The 19,302-nt window shown below is 36.8% G+C and overlaps 1 protein-coding gene across 6 annotated transcripts in view; it reads right to left on the bottom strand.

Annotated features, from left to right (window-relative positions):
• The window catches only part of DDHD1 (DDHD domain containing 1), a 133,591-nt gene that overhangs the window by 28,212 nt on the left and 86,077 nt on the right, over nt 1–19,302 (bottom strand). For all 6 annotated transcript variants that reach the window (XM_072629685.1, XM_072629689.1, XM_072629687.1 and 3 more), the window contains 3 exons: nt 12,560–12,666; nt 1,211–1,473; nt 552–627 (listed from right to left, as the gene is read on the bottom strand). In XM_072629685.1, the coding sequence (XP_072485786.1) occupies nt 552–627; nt 1,211–1,473; nt 12,560–12,666 (446 nt within the window). The remainder of the gene's footprint in view (nt 1–551; nt 628–1,210; nt 1,474–12,559; nt 12,667–19,302) is intronic.

Here is a 19,302-nt window from a genome sequence, read left to right as displayed (position 1 = left end):
GTTCATAGAGTAAGAAACAGAACCAAGAGGGGAATGAAGGATGGTCAGCCTAAGCTCTTCTCAAAGATGGAGACTCCAGAGGGAACTTGTCAAGGGGAATAGGAATCAAGTCAAGTTGAGGGAAGTTCCAGGGAATACCCCCACATTCTGATGGGGTACGAGAGCAGAACTTTGTAGAAGGAAATTATATGTACCTTAGGTAAATCCTTACAGGTAGAACACTGTCTTATAATTTTGAATCCCTTCCCACCCAATATAGCTAACACAATGGCTTCTAAAAGGCACTCAAAAAAAAATGTTTGTTGAATGAAAAATAAATTAATTTGTAGTCCCTCAGAACATAAGATGATGGTGGGTAGAAATAGCCCAGAAGCATTACCATCGACAGAACTCAAGATCAGTGACTTTACCACAAAGAATGGAGCTGAAGTAGAATTGACTAAATATTTAAAATAATTTCATTTCTCAGTTGTAATTTTGTCTTATGCGAAATGACATTTAAAAAACTCATACAAAAATGAACAATACAAATTTTATATTTCTTTACATACCTTAAATTTTAAGGCAGGTGTTTGTGTTATAGCTGATGTCTTCAGTCCTTGCAATCTTTCTTCTATTTCTTTCAACCTGTGATATAGTAAGTAAATTTTAAAACCTTCACAAAATTAATATGATACATTATATTTATAATTAATGAACAAAATAGGCTTGAAATAATACTCTATTTTCTAAGCATTTCAAAAAGAGATTTGGTCTTACTACTCTATGTAATTTCTTAATTTGAAAATTCCCTGTTCTCTAAACATCCCTCTTAAAAGTTTTCATTTTCATTAAGCTTTCATTAAAAGTTTCCAAATTTAAAACCTATGTCATTAAAGATCCTACACAGAAACTAGAAAATCACTCAGTAAAACAGAAGGTAAAGACCAAGGGAGAGAAAGTAGGGAGATAAATGTATTTATTATAAACATAAGGAAATGAATAAAATATTTTAAATACCTCAAATTCAACTAGGGCATGTAATGGTGTAATCTTTGGTCTAAGATTTATTATCTTTACAATGCCAATTCCAAGTATAATAATTTCTGGAAGAGAGTTTCACTTACTGGTCATTCTTTAAAGAGAAAAATAGCTACTATTAAATGAGTGCTTAGCGCAGTGCTGGCATATACTAGGTACTAAAGAAATGCTATTATCATTATTACTTTACCGCTGCTTAGTTAGATAGAGTTCATTCAGGAGATGTCGTTCTTCATAGCTCGTCCATCGTTCATCAGGTACCTCACTTTCCTTCTGCATCAGCTGTTCGTAAAGTCGAACAGGATTCCAGCCAGTCATTATGTCATAAGTGATTACACATCCTAAGGAATGTGATACTATTGAGACTTTACCCCCCTTTTCTTCAAAGTCTGGATTCCGAGCACAGAAAAGCGAATATAATCGATTCAGCTCCTGCTGAAGACCTTTAACTAGCTGTTTGAAATAAGAAAGCAATCCTGTTAGTTTTAACACTGGTCTTAACTTTTAATTTTCATCTCTTGTGTAATAAGAAAAAGATGAACAAACATCAAGAACATGATGCTATGCAATCCCATGAGGACAGTGACAATTATCTCCAACATAGGTTCAATTTTAAGAACAAGTTTAAAAATTAAAAAGAAAACATTTCCATAATTAAGCCAGTTAAAATGATAACATGGTTTACACTGTGGTGTCAAAGCTTATTGATATCCTTTTAATGCAAAGGAAAACAAAACCTCAGAAATCAGGGTTAGGCTATTTGAAGTATTAGAACTTTTCAAAATAATCACTTCCAAAATAATTCCATTTATGTCCCAGTAATAATTCTATGTTGCTTTTGTATATTGTGAGAAGGAAAACTTTCATATGTAGCCCTAATTATAATTTTCCCCCTGAAATTTTAATTGCAATTTCAACTCAAACTAAATGCCTACTGTGTGTAAGGTGCTGTGCTACATGATGTGCTACATAGACAAAAAAATGAAGTCATTCCTGTCTTCAAGGAACTTACATTCTATTAAGAAGCTTAAAATGTACAACAAAATTTTTTTTAAAAGGCTGTTGTTAAAAAAACAAACACAAAAAATCCCCAAAACAAACCCATAGTGTTAAGTAGCACATCTAAATTGAGTTACTTTTTAAGTTTGTGAAAAAACTGACATCATTAGCCTTACTAATTCAAAGCCTATCTAACTATTAGGTTTGGAAATGTAAAAATGAGAAAAAGTTATATATTATTTCTGAAAAGTAGGATGTTTTTTAATTGAAAGACTAACATTCCTAGACATATTATTCCTTTCCACTGTTTATATGTTGAAGATCAGTGATTTTGTCAATGTCTTTGTACGGAGATGTCAAAACTCCCCAGTGTGCCTGAACCAGATCAAAAAGTAATTGGAAAATGTTTAGCAAAATAAGTGAAAATCCAACAAAGAAAAAGTTATTTTGTGGTTTTCTCTCTGTTTCTGAGTTTGACAGCATTGTCTTAGTAGATGGTTTTCAAGAAACCCTGTACTCAAAAATTCACCCTGCAGCCAGCCTATCTGAATATAGCTTAGCTAACATATATGGTCTGACGCTTATACTCAATGACTTTTATGGTAGAATCTGCCAGACCTTGAGCTCTACTGGCATAACCTTCAAGAATCTAGGATCATCTCTATGCCATAATGAGATGTCAGAGGAAGATCTTAGTGGAGTCATAAGGGAGGACTAGTCTAACTGACTGTAGTTTTTCTATTTTCATATAATGGTATATGAAGTTAGCAGGGGAAGCCCTTTTTGGTTGGCAGAATTCTACTTTCATCCATGGAAAAGTGCAAAAAAAAATATGTGTGCAAATGCTTAATTACTCTCTGGGGTAATAAAACTTCATTTCAAAACTTCTATAATATTTAACTAGATTAAAGTGTTTTGTTTTTTTTCCAAATCCTATTTTGAAAGCAGTGGACTTCTGAGATTATGTCCTTAATTCAGGGGAAATGAATTTTGGTTTATTTTTGCCCTGATCCCTCCCCCCACCCCCTTTTTGATTTTGTGGGTATAGAAAACTCACAAGTAAGGAAATTCCACTTCTAATATAGATTAGCAGCTTCTAACTTACTGTGTTAAAGAGTTATTTGGGACTGATAACTGATTGTCTCAGGATCACACAGTCATATGTTCAGAGGTAGCTCTTGAAACTAGATTTTTCTGAACCTGAGGCCAGCTAAGTTCATATACCAATAAACTTTCTAGGAATGCAAAATTTAATTTCTGACTTATTTTAGGATTGTGGGTATATTCCAAATGATTTTAATACCACCTCTCTCTCTTTCTATAAAATAGTACAACAGAAAAGGAGAATTACCTCTACAATTCTATCAATTATCACTGACTCTAGGGCAGTTCAGATAAAAAGAGATATTGTTTTTCTTCTTCCAAAAAGAACTTTGCTGAACTTTAAGATACCCTCTCATATTCACCAAATTGGAAAAAATAATACAGAAACAATAAAATTCAATAACGGTGGGGCTGTAGTGTGAATTTATGCAAATGCATTCATCCCTGGTAAAACTGCAAATGCTTTCAATCTGTAGAATATTCCAGCGGTACACAGTAATCAATCAACGAACAAGTAATAAGTACCTTTACTATATACCAGACACTGAAGACATCAATAAAATGAATGAAATAGTCACTAAAAGCAAGAAGATTACATTTAAATGGGGTAGACAAGTATAAATAAAAGAACATAGAATAAATGTTAGTAAATACAAAGTAGTTAAATACAAGGTAGCTTGAGAGGGGCACTAGAATTTGAGGGGATCAGGAAAAACTACATGTAGAAGGTAGCACTTGAGCTGCATCTTCAAGGAAAAGAATTCTATGACATGAGAGGCAGAGTCAAGATGTAAGAGAGAAGTCAAGAAGCTGCCTGAGCTCCTCAGTTTCCCTCAGAAACAACATTAAATCAAGCCTCCAAATGGATTCTGGAGAACATAACTTACAAAAGGATAATCTCAGAAGTCCACTGCTTTCACAATAGGATTTGGAAAAAAACCAAAACACTTTACCCTAGTTAAATATTACAGAAGTTTTGAAATGAAGCTTTATTACCCCAGAGAGTAATCAAGCACTTGCACACATTTTTTTTTGTTGCACTTTTCCATGGATGAAAGTAGAATTCTGCCAACTAAAAACAATTTTCCAGCTGAAGATAACTTAGAAGGACTTCAGGAAAGGCCTGTCTCACTTGCATGAAAGAGGAGTGGGGCCCAGCACAGTGTTTAGGCAAGTCAGCGGGAGGCTCTTAGTTGCAGCCCAGATCAGCAAGAGAGGCCCATCAGTCCTGGCTCAGCAGGCTAGCTATGAGGCCTGCAGCCCCAGCACAGAGAGGCAAGTTGCCAGCCCCAGAAACCAGGCAACAACAAGCATGAGTAGGCCAGGCCACCCCAGTGCAGTGAGCAAGCTGCCAGTACCAAAGGCCCCCGAGCACAAAGCCAGTGACAAGGCCCCTGGCCTCCAGCATGTTTGGACACTGTCATGTATGAGGAATGTTATACAAAGACATTTGGGAAATGGCCCACTTCCCTACAGTTGTCAGCTCTGGATGTAAACTAAAGATAGGAAAGAAACAGAATGGCAAGAGTAAGAAAGTAGAGCCTTGGGGTATACACAAAATTAATGGGCATGATATGAATGATTATCTAGCAAAAGAGACTGAGAAGCGGTCAGATAGGAGGAAAACCATGAGATAATGTCACAAAAACTCAAGAGAAGAGAGACTACTGAGGAAAAGAGGGTATCAAATGTTGCAGAGAGATTAAGAAGGATGGAGTTTAGGAAAAGACTATCAGATCTGGTAATTAAGAGATCCCTTGTAACTTTGGAGAAAGAAGTTCCAATTAAGTGATGAGTCTGGAATCCAGATTGCAAAGGGAGAGGTTGTTAGAGGCCCCTATTGGAGATGGCTTTTTCAGAGTTCAGCAGATAAAGGGAGTACAGACACAGCATGATAGTTAGTAGGCATAGTAGCATCTAGTGAGGAAGAATTAGGTGTGTCTGTAGAAGAAGCAAGCAGTAGTTGGGGGAAAACTGAATACCAAAGGGAGGGATAATAGTGAGGGTAATCTACTGAAGACAGGAGAAAAAAGGATACTACTTGTATAATCCAGACAGGTCACTGAATGAGCAGTTAGCTAAGTGTCCCATTCAACTACAATTTGCAAGACCATGTAGGGTAGCTAGGTGGTGCAGTGGATAGAGCACCAGTGCAGGAGTCAAGAGGACCTGAGTTCAAATCTCACCTCAAGACACTTGACACTCACTAGTTGTGTGACCTTGGGCAAGTCACTTAACCGCAACTGCCTCAACTCCAGTCATCCTGATGAATAGCTGCTCACTGGATCCAAATGGCTCTGGAGGAGTAGTGAGGCTGGTGACTTGCACAGCCCTCCCTCACTCAAAACAAAGTCAAGTGCAAGTCATGTCATCATTTCTCTGATGGCATGGTCTTCTTCGGCAACAAAGGACAAACACACACAAGAGCAAGTGCTATTCTACGTTGGTAAGAGGAAGTTCTTCATGGGCTCAGTAAAAAATTTAAAAAAACCTTTTCATTTAAGCTAGCAATTAAAAACAAACAAACCACTAATTACTCTCCTTTGTTACCCTTCATCAATCAAGGCAATCCTTAACTTATCCTAGGCTATATTTTAGGCATTTCCTTCATAGAAACACACTGTGCCTCAAGTATAGTGGAACAAAACTACTACAGAACCTAACCATATACATAGAAACATTTCTAAGGAGAATATGTATTTGAAGTTCCATTTCAACAAGCCAAGAGCAGATTTCCCAATAAGCATTTATTAAATGCTTACTATGCACTAATTGTTGGGGATACAAGAAAGACAAAAATGCAATCCCTGTGCTTGAGGAGTTCACAATCTAATCAGACAACAGTCAAACTCTCCACTCCAGTCCATCTCCCACTTAGCTGCCAAAATGATCCTCAAATGCAGGTCTGACCATGTCAAACCCCTATTCAGACTAGCAGCTACCTACTGCCTCCAGGATCAAATAAAAAATCTCCTGTTTAGTGTTCAAAACCCTTCATAAATTTATCCTGCCCTGTTCCCACTTCGGTTATCTTCCACCTTTGCCACCCCTCTCCCCACTACCCCAATACTGATCCAGGGACACTGACCTCTACTTTGTAAGCCCAGAGCTTAGCACAATGCCTGGAACAAACATAGTTGGTGTTTAATAAATGTTTGCTAACTGCCTAAAAGGCAGTGTGGTATAGCAGAGTGCTGGAGACCTAGATTTAAATCATGGCTCTAAGGTTTACTGTGTGACCCCAGGCAAGGTACCATACTAAAGTTAACAGGGAAGATAATGCTCAAACTACTTACTCCACAGGTTGTTGCAAGTACTGTGCATACTTCAAAGTACTATATAAAATGTGAGTTATTATGATAGAAAGGAAATATTTCTAGAAACATGCAGTCATTTGTGAAAGAGGGAAACAGAATAATTTTTCCTCTTACTTCACTCCCCTAAAAATATACTTTTCGTCAATCTCTTTCTTTAGAAATATAAAGTACAGAATCCAAAAGTTACAGAAGCTGAGAGAGCATCTATTTCCACTTATACCTAAACAACAACTGTTTCTATAAAATACATAGAGAAGTGGTTATCCATCATTTCTTAGAAGTCTCCCAGGAAGGAGGAAGTGCCTACCTCTCAAGGTAGCCCATTCCACTTTTGGATAGCTGTAAATTATAGGAAGTTTTCTCTTATATCAAACTAGAGTGCAAGCAGCTTCCACCAATTCTTGCTCTGCCCTCTGATATTGGGCAGAATGTTTAATCCATTTTTCAGGATTTCCATCCTATCTCTTCTAGCAAATTCTTCTATTTATCTTCAGTCTCTCATTGTCTACTGGCTGCTTCCTTACTGTCTGAAAACATGCACATATCTCCTGTAACCTCAAAAAATCTCTCACTTGATCCACTACCTATCACCCTATAGCTGTCCTCTTTCATTTTTGCCTAAAGTGTAAAGGATATCTCTACCTCTACTTCATCTCCTATAATTCTCATCCCAACCTGCAGTCTGGCTTCTGAAGTAATTCAAGTGGAACTACTCTTTCCCAAGTTACCAATGCTTTTTTAACCTCCAAATCTAACAGTCTATTTTCAATTCTTATCTTTCTTGACCTCTCTGCAGCCTTTGCTACTACTGATCATTCTTTTTTCCTTCTTTTCCCTCTAGGTTTCCATGACACTTCCCTTTTCCTAGTTCTCATATCAATGTGACCACTCTTCAGTTTCTTTTGCTTCATTTTTATTCATGTCATAGATGTTAACCATGGGGGTGACCCCCAAGGGTCTGTCCTTACTCTTCTCTTTTCTCTCTATACTGATTCATTTGGTGATCTCAGGACCTAGCAGAGATTTAATAAAGCTTAGATCTATTTGTCCAACCTCTCTTGAGATATGCCTACTGGACTTCTTGAACTGGATATCCCAAAGATATCTTCAATTCAACAGGTACAAAACTGAACTCATTTTCCCAAACATTTTCCTCTTCCAAATTATTTATTGCTGCCAAGGACAGTACCATTGGTAAAATCACTCAAGCTTGAAATAATCTTTGACTTTTCACCAATACCACATATTCAATCTATTGCGAAATCATGTCAATTCAACCTTTGCAAAACTGGACATATGTTCTCCTTTCTCTCCTCAAATAGCTTGCTAGTTAGTCTACCTGACTCAAATCTCTCCTCACTCTAGGACACATTCTACTCAGTTATCAGTGATCTTCCTAAATTGAGCACGTCTCCTCCAAGATCAAATATAAAATCCTCTGTTTAGATTCTGAAGCCCTTCTTTACACCTGGCCCCTTCCTACATTTCCAAGCTTCTTACAACTTACTCTTCTCCACATACTTTGTGATCCAATGACACTACCCTCTCTGCTATTCCTCAAACATAACACTACATTTCCTGATTCCAGGGATGTTCATGGGGTGTTCCTCAGTCCTTGAACTCTGTCCTTCCTCATCTCTACTTCTTGATTTCCTTAAGACTCAACAAAAATCAGACTCTGATAAAAAGTCTTTCCTAGCCTTTTTTAATGCTAGTGTTTTCCCTTTGAGACATCTAAAATTATCTTGCATATATCTTGTTTATAGCTTTGGTCAGGAAGAGTCCAAATTTGAATCTGGCCCAAGACTCTAGCTATGTGAACCGGAACCCTGGGGAAGTCACTCTATCTGCCTTAGTTTCTTTAACTGTAAAATGGGGATAATAGCTCTTCCTAGTTAATAACCTACTTTCTAGGCTGTTGTGAAGATCGATTGAGATATCTGTTAAGTGCTCAGCACAAAGTCTGGCACATGGGAGGTGCTATACAATAACGCTTAGTCTCTCCACTGCTTCCCCCATTAGACTGTAAGCTTGTGAGCAGAAGATGTTTTTTGCTCTCCTCTCCTCCCACTTTTTTTGTATTCACAGTGCCTCGCACATAGCAAGTGCCTTATAATGCTTGCTAATTTGATTTCAGGAAGTCAAATCCCTTCAAAAGTGATCCCTTCACATAGTTAAAGATAGTCATATTCTCCTTAAATCTTTTCAAAGTTACATAACCTGAGTTTCTTCTACCAATTCTTATATGCCATGAACACCATGCTCATGATCCTGGCTGCAATCGTTTGGATATTAATCAGTTTCTTCATTTTCACCACAGAAGTTACAACAAGGTGGGAATTCCTTCAACACATACAAAAATGTCTAAGACATCTACTAAGTCCTAGGAACTGATCTGTGACTAAGATGTTAAATAGCTTGCCCAGAGTCATAGCTAGTGTGAGAAATAATTCATTTAGACCCCTACTCTATTCCAATCAATATCAATCAACTTGATATGATTCCATAGGGGTACTGATTATAAGTTCTGTATATTAGGCCCCAGAACTGTGAACTGGAGATTGTAAGATCACTTGCTTAATCATAGGAAGCTAACTAGAGGCCCTTCACCTTCCTTGTCATGGGGACCAAGTCTGGGGTGGCAGAGGTGACTCAACTACATGGAAAGTTCTCCAATTTATTTTTGTACTTCCAGACCATTCTCTCTTGTCCCATAGGAGGAGATGACCATCTTATGACCACTTAGTCAGTGGAGATGTCCCATGCTGACCCTGCTACTAATGTGTCATTTTTGCCCCTCAAGAGTACTATCAACCAATGAGATTCTGTATTTTACCATGCCTCTTTTGCGTATTTAGATATCAAACCCTATAAAAATGAGGTCCCAGAAGAAGGAGGCATCTCAGATCACAAGGAAGATCTGAGGTCCACTTCATTAGAGGAGACCATGGACACTTTGATAAAGTATCATTGGCTTTGAGTCTATCTCAGTCCCTTTTATCATAGGTTGGACTATTTTAATCCCCACACTAGGAAGTTTCAGAAGGAAAGCTTCTTTTCAAACAGGTTTTCTAACTCGAATGTAAAATTCTAACTATGCCACACTGAGTCTCAAGTTGATATTAAAACAATAATGACCACTACTCTAGGTCTATCTGTTAAAATATTTTCAAATCCACTGAAATATATTATTGTCCAGCCCACATCTCTTTATCTTGTCCACAAAAACTGTAATGATAAACTGAAATTCTTTGCCAAAATATAGGAAAAATACATTTACAACAGTTCTCTGATTTGTCTTGGTAACCCTATGAAAAAAAAAAGGTATAGAGGTATAAAAAGTATAGGTCTTACAAACTATGTTCTTAATGAAGTCATTATGGTCCTTTATGATCAGTTTTCTTTCTTGTTTTTTTAAAAGAAAATGCTCACTAATCATTCTTTTTTAAAATGCACTAGGAAATTTATAGGAGTTAAAGTTGAGCCCATTAATTTACGTTTTGCATACTCTACTCTTACCTTTTGAAAACTGGGATAATTATTTATTATTTTATGCATAAAATCATGCTTGTATTAATTTTATAAGTATGATTTACACAACTACAAATATACAAACTGAAATTGCATTAGATATTTTAATTTATTTTAGCTATGGAGTTCTAAGTTGCTGAAGTTTAAGGGCTTTAGTACTTTCATTTTTGACCAAATTTTAAGAATTAGACCAAAATTTGAATTAAGCAACATCTGTATCACTATTGGCTATGTAAAAATTGAATAAGAAGCACAGAAACAAGGGTATTGAATTTTTCTTTGTATGCCATAGAGGCATATTAATAATAGTTAACTCATATTTATAAAGCAGAAAATATATCTTGTAACATACCATCATTTGTCATTACACTATTTTTAGGCAGTTTTTAACTGATTTGAAATAATACATTTTATAAAGGGGCTTGTATGACTATTTGTTATGAAGTGCCATGTCAAGAGAAAAAGCAGCAACAATACAGAAGATACTTTCATGGCTTTACACATTTAGAACTAGAAGAGGTTTAGTGCAATTCCTTCATTTCACAGAATAGGAAAACAAGGCCAGAAAAGCTAAGTGACTTGCTTATGATCACACAGTTATTTAAAAGTGTCAGAATTAGAATTTAAACCCAGGTCCTCAGGTTCCAAACCTACCATTCTTTTCTACTCTACCATTTTGCAATGACTATAGATACAGTGGTAAAGCACCTGAGTTCAAATCTAACCTCAAGACATTTACTAGCTGTGTGACCCTGGGCAAGTCAATTAACTGTTTGCCTCAGTTTTCTCATCTGTAAAGTGAACTGAAGAAGGAAATAGTTAGCCACCCCAGTATCTTTGCCAAGAAAATCTCAAGTGGGGTCACAAAGAGTTGGACATGGTCTAAAAAAAAAAGACTAAACAGCACAAATACAAAAATCTTCCTATTATGTGATTTTGGAAATAGTATTGAATAAAGATTAAGTAGCAGCACACGAATATTTTATCATAAACATTTCATTTATCTAAAAATGTGTACTTTTTTTCCCCTGAAAAGGGAAAAAACTCACCTGTCCCAGAAAGTCCTTGGGGAGAGGGAAGAAGTTTTTTTAAATCCCTTCATATCTCCAAAGGGAAGGTGCATCATACTTCTATCATTTATGAAGTGCTTGAAAACAGGGCCCATGTCTCACCTTTATTTATGAAATCCATAGTGTTTAACATGTGCCCTATAGGTAGTAAGGAAACCAAACTGGCAAATCTTTATTTGGCATCCACTTAGTTAAAAGCATGTTTTTACTTGCTGACTTGGTGTAGCGAATCAGGGTTTTACCTATATGTCCTAAATACAAGAAATGCTGGTTTTAAGCAATGTATTTTAAACATCCCAATAAATCAAATATTCTCAACTTGGGGTTCATGAATTTTAAAAATATGTTTTGATAAATCATATTTCAATATGATTGACTTTCTTTGTAATCCTGTGCATTTTATCTTAAGCATTTAAAAACATTCTAAAAAGGGCTTCACAGGCTTCACCAGACTGCCAAAGAGGTCCATGACACAAAAAAGATTAAGAATCCATGTATTAAATACAATAATTGAGAAGTCGTATGGAGTTCACTTAAACTAGGAACTTAGTTTTATTTACATGTGGTTTGGCTGACTATACTGACCTTTATCTCCTTTTGGTTTCTCTGTTTAGTTGTAATAAAGTGGCCAGAAAGGAGGAGAAAATTTCTCAAACAAAAAAGCATTTAACAAAAAACAAAATAACTGTAAGCTTTAAGATCATAATATTTGGAGACTAGAAAGGACCTCAGGTTTTGTCTGGAACAATCCTCATATTTTATAGATTTAAGGAAATGAAACCTAAAGAGATTAAATTACTTTCCAAAGCCAGTAAGTTTTTTTTTTTGTTGCTAATTTTGCTAAATTTGCTAAGCAGCAATATTCTTAATGTTTCTTTTTACCCCAAAAAGAAGTCTTATTTTTTATTAAAGAAAGCCCCCTCTTCTCTGAATATATTTGCTCAATTATTTAGGGAAAATATAAGGAGGGCTATAGGGTAAGGCTATAGTATAAAGATGAAGGTCAGGTTTGAAATACTCAAGACCATATCATTTTTCAATTATAATCAGAGATAAAATTGATTATAAGAGCAACTAATGGCATCATGGTCAAAGTGCTGACACTTTGTAAGGCAGAAAGATCTGAGTTTATATATTGCCTTTCACACCTACTCTCTTTATGACCATAGAGGCAAGTCACTTAACTTCTCATTCAGAACCTCAGTTTCCTCATCTATAAATTGAGGGTGTTAGATTAAATGGTCTCTAAGACCCAGTTCTAAATCTACATCCCTATGATTTTTTTTTTACTTTTTTATTTTTCAAGAAAGATTTGCATGCAAAACAAGCTAAGAGTACTGGAAAAATATGAATTCTAAGTTACAGGATAAAGTGTATTACCACGTTAAGGGTAAGATATTAATAGATGAATTCTCATAAGTCTCCCTCTCTTTTCACGGGTTAAACCTGTGCTCAAATTCTGAATAATGGTATGTCACTATTCTATAACAGCAAAGAACAATGTATTAAAATACTTACTTCATCTCTATAAAGCGGACTCGTATAATACATTATGTCCATTGCACTACTGTTCAACATGTCCCTTAAGCCTCGTACTTTGTCAGGAGTAATAGAATCAACAGTGTCTGGAAGTAAAGAGAAAGATCAAGGTAAACATTCAAAAACCTTTATGAACAGAAACAAAACACGTACAAAGTTAAAACAAAATGACACAGTTAAGGAAAACTGTCATAATCAAACACTATTAGCAAAGTCTAGTCACTGAATTACACTGGTTTTTGCTTTGCTATCTGGTAGGCACATAGAGTGGTGGAAGGCAGTTCACTGCTCTGGGTGTCAGCAAGGGGCAACTAGGATAAATGTAGGTGGTGCTCTGCTTCCGACCATAGAGATCTTTTTTCTCATTGCTCTTCTTTCCTGTCCCTCTTTACCTTGTGCTTATTGATATCCATGAGTACTGCTCAGGACTATTATCAACGGTATTACTCAAGGGTAAACACCAAATATAATAAATGTGGCTTTGTGTACAGACGATCAGGACTTGTTTTGTTGAGGACTCTTCATTCTTCCCCCTCTTTACATTTTCTCCTGTGAAGTCAATTATCATCTCCTTTCAAGAGTCTTGCAGACATAACTATCCAGTCTTGGTCTCTCCCAAACTTCAGTCCCATTTCACCAACTGCCCAAGATATATTTCAAATTGGAGAGTCCACAGGGACTAACAGGTCCAAAAAGAACTCCTTATCTTTTTCCCCAAACCCATCCCTCTTACAAATTTCTCTATTTCTGTTAACAGTGGATGTCTTCATCAACATTCTCCTAGTTACCAAGGTACATTCTTGACTCTTGATCACTTTCACCCCCTTCCCCAAATCCAATGGCCAAACTGTGCCAAACCTATACCAACAATTTCCTGAATCAATTAACCATCAAATACTTACTAAGCATTTACATACCTAGCATTCAAAGAATTTACATTCTATCAAGGCAGACAACATTTTACTCACAATGCCACCTCACTTGTTTAAGCCCTCATCACTCCATTTTTGCACTGCAACAGACTTTCATCATCCAAATTTCCTTTCCTTTTTATTTGAAAGTCTTTCTCCTGATGGCATATAGAACTTCTAGTTTCAGAATTGAATTGTTGAATTTAACCACTACATATCTTGGAGTTTGCAGCCGCAAGTTTTTGTCCAGAGGTGATTTGTGAATTCTTCTTTTCAGAATTTTATTTTCTATATTCAAAAGTTCTGGGCAGTTTTTTTCTATCATTTCTTTCATTATGATATTAAAAATGTTTGTGTAGGCATGTTCTTTTGGGAAATCCTACAATTAGGTTGTCTGCATTCTGTCTTGGAAATCTTTGCTTTGCTTGCACAGTGAAAATATTTTCTTTTATTGTTGTTTTTTGCTTCTCTTCTAGTTTGTCCTTTATTTATATGCATTTGCATTCTCAACCTATTATTTTCTCCTTTGTTTCTACTGTGAGGCTTGCCACCGTAGATTCAAGTTGTTCTTATCTGCTAATTATTTTTGCTATGCAGTACACAAATTTTACTTTAATAATTCTCGTTTTTCTTTTAAACTATTCAGGAGCAGGTATTGCAGAGACATGTTCTCCTCAAATGCTACAGGTGCCTCAAGTTTAATCATGTGTTGGACCATTTTCCTTTATTTTGCAGTATTTATTCAGCGAGGTCTACAATCATTTATTAGGTCTGAAGGCCATATTTATTTCTATTGTTACTGTTTTTCTTGCTGACTTATCTGTTTATGGTTAAGATCTTTTGAGTTTTCTTCTTCCTGAAATCTTTGTATCTTGAGTCCTTTTTTCTACCTTATTTTCCATATGACATAGTTTATAACTCCCCCCTCATGTTGATTTCCTCCCTAATTTAGACACATTTAATTTATGGTTCACTAGCCAAGTCTCTCTCTGAACTGACTTTTGGGTGGTCAGAACTGGCCCCACCTGGGTGCTGAGTTCTTTCACTCAGGCTTGGTGGAGTGCTGCAGTCCCTCCACTTGCATGGTATCCTGTCCTTCTGATCTGTTGACTCCTGTTCCTCAGCTTTTTGGCTTAGCACTAGCAGTTCAGTCTTTTCCCCAGCATCACCTGTTCAGAGCTTTGGGGTGCTGGTAGTTCTGCCCCAGCCAATTTTTAGTCTTGAAGGGTTGTGGCCAAGCTGAGGTTTCAGCAAATTTCCTCAGCTAAGAGCCAAGCTCTCCACAGTACTGGAAAGTGGGAGAAAGGACTGGGGTGTAGGACTGGGTTTTGATGTAAGCCTAAGTTGTTTGTCAGTAATGTGAGAGGTGGAGAAGGGGTGCTGAGTGAGCTCAAGGTCAGTGAGCTGAGCAGTTTCTGGGTTTGGGGGATTTAAAAAAATTCCTTTGGGTTGAAATGTTTTATCTTTGGCACATAATTTCTATTTTGGGGAATTTGATGATAGATTGGAGAAAATTTCTAGTCCATCAACTTGTTGCTAGTTTGACTCAGAAAACTTGGTATGTATCATATCCAAGCTCTGTTACTTACTACTTTAGAGAGATCTGTTAACTACTTTGGGTCTGTTTCTTCATCTTTAATATGACAGGATTAGACAAGGTGACTTCAAAAGCATCTCTTCCATTTCTAAAATCTTTTAAGTATTTTTTCCCCTACGTTAAACATGTCTACTTCCTGCAACCAATACTCTTTTGTTATGATCTTGAGGGCTTCCTCATTTTAGTCACCCCACTCTAAGTACACACCAGTTTGTCACATCTGCTAAAATATTACCCAGGCTGAACATAATAATCCAGACATGGGATAAACATAACCCATCATAGTGGAATTATTCTTTTACTCTTCTGGACACAGTGTCTCTGTTAACACATCAAACTTTTCAAGTGCTAAATCATTCTGTTGACTTGAACCAGTAGTTCCCCTCTAAATACACGGATGAAGATGAACCTTTGATGATGAATCTGACCATATCTTTTTCTCATTTTGTATTTGTTAAGATGATTTATGAATATGTAGGAATTTATGTCGTTCAGTAGTGTCAGTAGTGTCCTACTCTACATGAACCCATTTTGGAATTTCTTGGCAAAGATATGGAGTGGTTTGCTATTTTCTTCTCCAACTCATTTTACAGATGAGGAAACTGAGGCAAACAGGGTTAAGTGACTTGTCCAGGGTCACACAACTAGTATCTGAGGTCAGATTTGAACTCAGGAAGATGAGTCTTCCTGACTCCAGACCAAAGCACTCTAGCCACTGTGCCACCTAGCTGCCCAGGAATTTATATCTATCCCCGTTAAATTATTAGATTCAAGAACATAATGAACCATGTCATCTAACATGATGACTATTCCTCTCAGCTTTGAATCACCAGCAAATGTGATAAATAAGCCACTTATGCCCTTTTATTCCAGGCATATAATAATCAATCGACAAGCATTTATTTAAGCACCTACTATATGCCAGGCCACTATAAGAAAAATGCTACATGTCAACAGGGGCAAACACATACTTCTAGAGATCTTATGCAATGTTGATATTGACCCTTTAATAACTAACTATACTTTGGATTTAGCCATGGAACTAGTTCAAACTCACCTAATTCTAACTATGACTCTGCCCTACATCTCTCCATCACACCCATCTTTGTCCACAAGGTTATTAAAAGACTTTTTCAAATGCTGACCTGTTTCTGATTAAACAATACTGGTCTTCTGTCATTACTACTTCCTTTTTCTAGATGTTGATTGACCAGTCCTTTTGATAATGTTCTTTGATTCTGCCAAGAATCCAAGACAAGTTCATTATAGTTTGTAGACACAATTCTCTTTTCCCCATTTTAAAAAACTGGAACAAAAGTTCCTCTTTTCTAGGCCTGCAGCACTTCTCTTGTATTTGATCTTTCAAAGATCACAAAGGGCGGCTTATTTAAGATACTCGCCAGTATCTTGGACTGTAGTGTATTTGGCTTAATGGCCTGAAGTGCTTTCTTCTTAGCTTCATTAATTATCTTGGATTTCAACTTTCCATCTGGCATTTTTATTCTGTCATTTCTAATCCAAAGATCATTATCCTTGGCAGATAGAACAGAAACAATATTATTTTTCTATCCAGTTTGATTCAGTGATCCTATCCCTTTCATATAATTAACTTAAAGAACAAAAAATAAAGTCTTGCTTCAATAATTTCCTCCAGGAATTCTAGTTGATCTGGTAGTTGAGCTGTGATTTTCTTTGAGGCTTTGCTTAGAGATGTTTTAGAATTGTTCTTTTCTCCTGGATTTGTGTCTTAGGTGTTAGCACTAGCATCTTACTTGGGAGTATTTTTATTTGTTTATATAATAAGGCCCTTCTAGCCTTATTTCCCCAAACGGGATTCTCTATTAGGATTCTGATCAATTCTGTGGGATGTCAATACCTTCTTTGGCTCTGATGTGTACTCCCTTCTTATTTGTATTTTCTGCTGCTAGAACTTCAGGTATTTAATGCCATGTATTTTTTTTTTTTGTCTAATTTCCAAGGTGAAAATTTTTTTCTATTTATTTTGAAATTTTTTTAAAAATTGAGTTCCAAATTCTTTTATTTTCTTTTGAAACTGAGTTCCAAATTCTCTCCCTTCTTTCCAACCCTCCTCTACCCACTGAGAAGGAAAGTAATATGATATCAATTATATATGAAACCATGCAAAATATTTCCATATTTACCATTCTTTTTAAAAAAGCAAGAAAAATAATGTAAGAAAACTATACCCCAATTTGCACTCAGAGTTCATCAGTTCCATCTCTGGAGGTGGATAGCACTGTTTTCATTATGAGTCCTTTGAATTATCTTGGATGACTATATTGATCAGAATAGACAAGTCTTTCACAGTTGAACATCATTACAGCATTGCTGTTACTATGCACAGTGATCTAGGTCTTGTCATGTTTTTCTGAAACCAGCCATTTCCCACATCATTTCCCACAGCACAATAGTACTCCATCACAATCATTTTCTGCAAGTTGTTTACTCATTCCTCAACTGATGAGCATCAAATCTATTTTCAATTCTTTAAATATATAATTTATTTTTTAGTTCTCAATATTCACTTCCACAGGAATCTGAATTCAAAATTTTCTACCCCCCACCTCCCATTCCAGGACAGCATGCACCCCCATCCACCCCTTCCTCCAGTCTGTCCTCCTTTTATTACCCATTCTTCTCCCATTCCCCTTTCCCTCTATTTTCCTGTAGGGCAAAACAGATTTCTATACTCCATTGCCTGTATAGCTTAATTTCCAGTTAAATGATAACAATTTTTAACATTCATTCTTATTTGAGTTCCATATTCTCTCCCTCCCTTCCCACCTACCCTCATTGAGAAAACAAGCAATGCAATCAATATAGGTCATACATGTGTTAACAATGCAAAGCACCACTTCCATAATAGTTATGCTGTAAAAGACGAATCACATTTCCCTCTGCTCTATCCTTTGTCCTATCCTGTCCTTCATTTATTCTGTTCTCTCCCCAGACATGTCCTCCCACAATAGTGTTTGCTTCTGATTATCCCTTTCCCCAATTTGCTGTCCCTTCTATTATCTTCCTTCGCCTATCCCCTTCTCCCCTTGCCCTCCTGCAAGGTAAAATAGATGTCCATATTCAATGTGTGTTATTCCCTCTGTAAGGCAAATTCCATGAGAGTAAGGTTCAATTATTTCCTTTCATCTCCCTCCTCTTCCCCTCCATTGTAGAAGCTCTTTCTTCCCTCTCTTATGTGAGATGATTTGCTACATTCTACTTTCTTGTAATTTTGTTTTATAATTTCTTAGTTTCTCATAAGGTCATTAGCTTCCATCTGTTCCCTTCTAATTTTTAAAGAACTATTTTCTTCAGTGTGCTTTTGAACCTCCTTTTCCATTTGACCCATTTTGCTTTTTAAAGTATTCTCCTCATTGGCTTTTGTACCTCTTTTGCCATTTGGGTTAGTCTATTTTTAAAGGTGTTATTTTCTTCAGCATATTTTTGGGTCTCCTTTAGCAAGCTGTTGACTCACTTTTCATAATTTTTTTGCATCACTCTCATTTCTCTTCCTAATTTTTCCTTCACCTCACTTACTTGATTTTCAAAATCCTTTTCAAGCTCTTCCATGGCCTGAGACCACTGCATATATTTTTTGGAGGTGTTGGATGTAGAAGCCTTGACTGATGTCTTCCTCTGATGGCATGCTTTGTTCTTCCTCATTTGAAAGGATGGAAGAAAATACCTTTTCACCAAGAAAATAGCCTTCTATAGTCTTCTTTTTTTCCCTTTTTTGGACATTTTCCCAGCCAGTTACTTGACTTTTGAGTCCTTTGTCAAGAGGAGGGTATACTCTTGGGACCTGTAAGTTCTCAGTTCCTCTAAGTTGTCGCAATCAAGGGAGAGGAGTCTACTCCTCTCCTGGCCCGCTCTCTGGTCTGTGAGCAAACACAAGCACTCTTTTCTGCCCTGGAACTGCGAGCAGGATTCCCTCTCCACAGCCACCACCAGCTTCACCACACCAGCCAGCACTCCTCCTCACTCCAGGACTACCACTCAGGGCTGAGATCCAGATCAGCCGCTGGATTCCCTCAGGGTCTTTAGACAGAGGGCTCCAAAAGTGGACACTACTGCTGCTGTCTGAGGCTGGGGCCAGATCGCACTCCCCTCTCACCCAGGGGAAAGAGCTTTCTTACTGACCTCTGAAGCTGTTTTTGGTGTTTGTGGGTTGAAAAATTTGGGTATTGCAGCTGCTG

The sequence above is a fragment of the Notamacropus eugenii genome, chromosome 1 (assembly GCF_028372415.1).
Source record: "Notamacropus eugenii isolate mMacEug1 chromosome 1, mMacEug1.pri_v2, whole genome shotgun sequence".
Taxonomy (NCBI): domain Eukaryota; kingdom Metazoa; phylum Chordata; class Mammalia; order Diprotodontia; family Macropodidae; genus Notamacropus; species Notamacropus eugenii.
Note: the sequence above shows the minus strand (reverse complement) of the source record. Positions and strands in the feature narration are given on the sequence as shown.